The 6,501-nt window shown below is 35.4% G+C and overlaps 1 protein-coding gene across 1 annotated transcript; it reads left to right on the forward strand.

Annotated features, from left to right (window-relative positions):
• The first annotated feature begins 1,687 nt into the window (after positions 1 to 1,687).
• LOC111399737 lies at positions 1,688 to 4,242 on the forward strand. The gene is made up of 3 exons (XM_023027208.1): positions 1,688 to 2,465; positions 2,948 to 3,286; positions 3,385 to 4,242. The coding sequence occupies exons 1-3, from the start codon at positions 2,040 to 2,042 to the stop codon at positions 3,964 to 3,966; spliced, it is 1,347 nt and encodes a 448-aa protein (XP_022882976.1). The 5' UTR covers positions 1,688 to 2,039; the 3' UTR covers positions 3,967 to 4,242.
• The last annotated feature ends 2,259 nt before the right edge of the window (positions 4,243 to 6,501 follow it).

The following is a 6,501-nucleotide window of genomic DNA, read 5'->3' on the forward strand; positions in this document are numbered from 1 at the left end:
GAATTGCTTTAAACTGAATGAGCTGCATTTCTCATTGGTGAATTTTTAATGATCGTTGTCTTCCTGATTTCTTTGTATCATTCTATCATCGACCTGATTTCTTTGTATCATTCTATCATCGACCTTGAACCATCAATTTTACACTCAAGTCGAAACCCTGCTAGCTTCAGTTCTCTTTTCATTAGGTATCTTTAATCGTCATAAATGTGTCAAATAGGTAGAAGACTACCTGAATAGGCTCAAACATGCTGTTGACGTTGATCAAATTGCTTGAAACTTGGACAATCCCTTCGTACTTTTATACTTTGTACAAAATAAAAAATATGACATTTAAGTCTTCAATATGCCTAACTCGAATCCTATTTTCTTAACAAAGAAAAAAAAAGCTACTATCATGGGACGAACAACAGAAAATGTTAAAATAAAACTCAGGTAAATTTTTTACATAACTATAGACAACAACAAAAAACAAATGGTGGAACATGTTCACTCTCCAAATAATGTCTAGTCCATTATTTCTTAAAATTGGCTAACTAAAGTCCATAATGAAGATAAGCTTATTTGTTCGTTCTTTTTCAATGTCCTGAAGATCTTCCATTCTCAATCAAATCGAAAAGATTACTTTAGGTCCACTTTCATAGATGTAAACCAAATTAAATTATAATATTATTTTATTTTATTTTTTAAAACACGATATTTGTTAGCTTTTCACAGCTGACTTTAATGTCTATTTCCGCGTAAATTAGTATAGGTGATAAATAAAATAAAATGAGATATTACATTCCTTGTCAATGTCTCTTATATATCCAAATACGACCATGACATAGTCTATTAAAGTTTGATCCTCGCTCTACTTAAACTGGAAGGTAGATAAATTTTTTCGATTTCTTCGTAATATTAGTTAATTCTCCTATTATATTTAAATTTTGTGATTAGTATGTTGTTATCAGTAAAAAATAGTTCAATAAAGAAATATTGAAGGGAATGTCATTGGAGGGAATATATTTGACATTAAGTTCCCGTTTGACTCACATTATTGTAAAAATGAGAATGAAAAATATAGTCATTATATGTTCCACACAAAAGATAAAAAGTCAAATAAGGTGACTTAATGTAATGAATAACAATCATATTTTTCATTTTAATGAGGAAGTAATGGGGCTCAAACAAGGCCTAAGAATGAATTGGTCTTGACAAATCCAAAGTGAGAAGTTTGAATTCACATTGATCAAGCCATTTTTTGTGAGAGTTTCAAATGGACATGGGTTACAGAAATCAACAAAATCCATAAGATCATAAACGACAACGAGAAGGGCATGATACTAATAATGTTTTTTGGAGCATTTGTGGAAAGACGTAAATAGAAATGAGGGATGAAGAAGATGATAAGGTGGACGAGGAAGAGGAAGAGGAAGAGGGACTAGGTTATTTATGTAGTCAATGTCGCATCTCTCAAAATTTAGGATAAATTACCGTGGATTTTCCAAATTTTTATTAAGACCAACTTTATTCACCAAAAATATCATTTATGTTACACCGAGAAATTATAATAATTGCAACAAAAATGCCCCTTCTGATTCCTGCCGAAACGCTCATTGACTGCGCGTGAACCACACTCACCCTCTCGTTGCAAAAAAATCAGCAGACTTCACTCGCTACAGAGCACGAACAAGTCATTTTCACAGTCGTACTCTTGAGTGTATCTCTCTCTAAAACGACAATTTCTTCACAACGTTTTCCTCACTGTTCTGCTACTCACTACACAGATTCTCCTTTTTTCTCTAACGAAAAATCACTCTACATTTCACTCTCTGTATAACAGAAAATGTTTCCTACAATGACCCCTCCTGTGTATATATATCGCCTTGCCATTTTCTGTATACCGTTTGTTTTATGATATTCATCGAGTGCTCCCATAGAAAACGACGACGATTCCTTTATGCCCTTTATTTTTCTCTCTTTAAAGTTTATGAAATCATAGAGATTAGGAAAAAAAACTACGTTATTAAGCGTTATATTTAAGAGTTTCGGGTTGGAAGATGGAGAAAAAACCAGGGTTCTTTTCGGGTTTAAAGGAGGGTCTTGTTCGGGGTTTATCTCCCTCAAGCTCGCGCTCAAAGAGTCCTGGTCTGCTTTGGAGGAACAAGAATAATCCTGAGTCTTCGGTTCTAAGATCTCGGAGTCTGAAACCAGTGGGGGAGACTCTGTCACCATTGATTGAGGGTCCGGATCCGGATTGCGGGGAAGTTGGGGATTCGAAACGGGTTGGGTCGGTCGGACAGTGGGTCATCGGACAAATAACCCGGAATCCGTCAGTATCCACAGGGGCCTCCAATGGAAATGGGTACAGTAACAAGAACTCTGATCTAAGGTTGTTGCTTGGGGTGATGGGTGCCCCCCTTGCGCCGGTGCATGTTATCACCACTGACCATTGGCCTCATATCAGCATCAATGACTCTCCTATTGTATGTTTCCCTGATTTTGTGCAAACATTTATTATATATGCATATGCTTAATTGTCAAGTCATTCCAGAATTTTTGTAGGCAGAGTATAGTTTGTTTAGTGGAATCGTAATGGTTAGAATTGATTGAAATTATTTTATAGACGCAAAAGTTTTGATTTAAAAATTCTCTATAACAAATTATATTTGCATTTCAGTTTCTATAATATAGAATGATGTAAACAGTTGACTTCTTTGAGTTTGTGTGCATGAAGTCCAATTTGTTCTGCGGTGCTGAAAAATTTTAGGAAGGAAGATGATTATAGGAAAGTTAAGCAACAAAGCTTAGTTCTAGTATTAGGTTCATCATTTTTGTCACTTTCCATGTACTTTTGGTGAAAAATAAGCTCTAATTAACGAACACTCATTTTACTAATTTCTTTCCTACAATTTTCTACTCAGTACTGGATTCAGATTTTATCTGATAAACATTTGTAATTTAATAGGAAACTTCGTCCGCACAGTACATTCTGCAACAGTATACTGCTGCAACTGGAGGGCAAAAGCTCCTGAATTCTATTAAGAATGCTTATGCCATGGGCAAGTTGAAAATGGTAGCTTCGGAATTTGAAACAGCAACAAAGGTAGTGAAGAACAGGAATGCTGCAGAATCCGGAGGATTTGTCCTCTGGCAGATGAATCCTGACATGTGGTATGTGGAGCTTGCCGTTGGGGGATGCAAAGTTCATGCAGGCTGCAACGGCAAGCTTGTCTGGAGACACACACCCTGGCTGGGGTCTCACACTGCAAAAGGCCCAGTCAGACCCTTGCGCCGTTCTCTTCAGGTGGAGAAGGTTTAATTATTTGTAACTGCTTTGTTTTTTAATGATTATTATTTGCCAAGTCTTCTGATCTCATATAGATGTGGGTTTGTATTTTGCAGGGTCTTGATCCAAGAACCACTGCAAGTATTTTTACTGATGCCATTTGCATTGGTGAGAAGAAGATTAATGGGGAAGATTGCTTCATTTTGAAGCTGGCTGTGGACCCTCAGACATTGAGGGCCAGGAGTGAAGGACTAGCAGAGATTATAAGGCATGCACTCTTTGGTTATTTCAGCCAGAAGACTGGACTTCTTGTTCACGTGGAGGATTCACATCTTACTCGCATCCAATCTAATGGTGGTGATGCAGTGTACTGGGAGACTACTATCAGTTCTTTCCTTGATGATTACCGGCCTGTTGAAGGAATCATGATTGCTCACTCTGGGCGTTCTGTGGTGACGCTTTTTCGGTTTGGGGAGATGGCGATGAGCCATTCGAAAACAAGGATGGAAGAAACTTGGACAATTGAAGAGGTTGCATTCAATGTTCCTGGTCTATCACTAGATTGTTTTATTCCACCAGCTGACTTGAGATCAGCTTCCATCAGTGAAGCTCGCGAATTCCCTCAGGAAGAAAGGGAAAAGTCAACAATATCCCTTGCAGGTCATCGAGCGAAAGTTGCTGCTGTGGAAAATTCATGACAGTGGCATTGATAAAATAGTCTGGAAAATGAAAATCTAACCAAACAGTAGGGTCAACTCATTGCAATTGTTCATGTGGATAGGCATATTCCATTTGATTAACAGAATAGGAGTTACAAATTCCTAGCTCAGTTACTTAATAATTTTATTATAGTAGTTTTGCATACCTCTATTAGTCTGTATAGTACATAATCATCCACAGGCTTTTCTTGTGCCTTGATGAATAGTTTTACTTTTATTGAAGAAGCCAACTAAAAGGTTGGAATCGTTGGATCTCATTGGTTAATAATATTATTCTATTCTTAATGTGATTTTGCTAACTTTTCCCTGCAATTTAATGGCTTAATGCATAGGCTCTGGCTGTTAGAAGGCAAATTCTGCCGTATTTTGACAAGTTAAGCCCCAGTGCCGGAAAATGGGTGATGGAGTAGGTGACCGCCTCTCAAATGTGCGTGGGCCCCCCTGAATTAAAAATTAAAAAAAAAAAGTGGGCCCCCTATTCTGTGTGTGTTTGTCAAGTTGTATGTCAACTAGATTTCTGTCACTGTAGCATCTTCCTATTTTGACATTAGTGTTTTAGTTCTCACATTTTACTCAGCTCTTATGTGCCATTTTTTTCGTGTGATTGTTTGCTTTGAGTTAAAAGTTTTCATTGTTGTGAATGGGATTCTCAGGTGGAAAGGAATTCGGTCTACACTTGTATTTCATTTTCACTGAATTTCAGTCGAGCATGGAAATGAGTTGGATTTGCTTGACAGAAGCTGGGATTTATTCTTTTGTTGAACATTGAGATCATTCTCTTCAACGAAATGTGAATCTAGGACCACCTAGGAAACTCCATTAACAATATGCATCTGCTTGCTTTCCCATCACTCATTGCAACTTTTAGAATAATCATTAGTCCTTTACTGATCAATGGACCTAGTTTTAAATAATATGGTCCTGTTTGTGTATTTCTGCAGTTGGGAGAAACGTTAATTTCTCCAAAACCCGCACCCACTGTAGTAAATCTGGTTTTTACCTGACGGTCAAAGTTCCCCGTTGGCAAGGGAAGACATTAATTACTAGCCTTTTAGAGGAAGGTATGATTATACATAGAGCGTCGATTAAAATTAAATTTTTAATGGAATGTGACAATTTGAAGGATATTGTATTAAAACATTCAGGTAAATGGCAAATTCAGTTAATTCCCTCGACATGCCCCGATTAATACAGTTTCTCCATTTTCAGTTTTGCCCTTGACTTGAAAGATAGAATGACTATATATATATATATATATATATATATATATATAATTAAACATGAGGTTAAAATTTTAACTCTTTGAGAGTGACTTTCATTAGTACCTTGATATTGATGTAACATAATTGATAAATCACAATTTACAAGATGATCATCTCTAAGTTGTCAGGCTCCGGATCCATACACATTGATATGTCAAAGTTAAATCAATGGTGGTCCTCAATAATTCAATAGATTGGAGGATCCTACCATAGATTTCCTATGAATTTTTGTATTGGAAAGGAAACAATTGCTTCTTGAACCAAATTGTGTAGTTACTATAATTTCTTGAATGATTCGACTTATTTAAGGAAAATTCTACTTGTACAAAATTATTGCACATAATGGTGTTCATAATATGATGTGGCAATCATCCGATTGTTGATGTGCAAGTGTGAGATTTGAATTTAATGTTGGATTCAGTACCACGTGTAATTATGAACACTATTATGTAGACAAATATGTACATGTATCACTTCACCTTATTTAATAGGGTAGACCCACGAAAGGTAGGAAGTCAAGATCAAACATGTAGGTCATGCCCACCTAGAAATGATAATACTACGCTTACAATTATGTGTGTGTGATTTGAATTAAAGGTAACGACATAATATATGTAAATTTAGACAATTTATAGTGGTCATGTATAGTGACAACTGACAAATATCCAATTGCATGTTAACATGCTGATCACAAACAATTGAAAGAATTCATGATGGTTACACACAGTGACAACCGACAATTATAAGATTACGTGCATAATAAAATAATTTTGTACGTAAAATCATAAATGTTTTCTAACTTTTAACTACATATTTTTTGAGGGTATTTATGATGAGAGTATAACAAATTCATTTAACCATTAGACATTTACTTCATCTAACCTTAAAATTAACACGAGTAATCAACATGTTCGTAATCTAAATTTTGGCATTAGATTTACCAATGCTATTATATTAATATCCACATTGTCGTTGGGAAAGGGTAGGTCGGAGCTAGATATTTTATCATAATTTTTAATTAAAACTAAAGTTTTGAAACAATGTAATAAAAGAAGTATGTCTAATGAATGCATGTCAATAGTAAAAATTTCGAGTCAATCATAAAGTGTTAAGAATTTTATTATTAAACATTAATGTAGAATCATGTTTGAAATAGAGTAGGTCAGAAGAGACCGTACTTGAGAGGTGCATTTCGAGCTTATAATTGGACGAATTTAATTACTACTATGAGCTATAACTTATAAGCGAAATA

The sequence above is a fragment of the Olea europaea genome, chromosome 9, assembly GCF_002742605.1.
Source record: "Olea europaea var. sylvestris chromosome 9, O_europaea_v1, whole genome shotgun sequence".
NCBI classification, from domain to species: Eukaryota; Viridiplantae; Streptophyta; class Magnoliopsida; order Lamiales; family Oleaceae; genus Olea; species Olea europaea.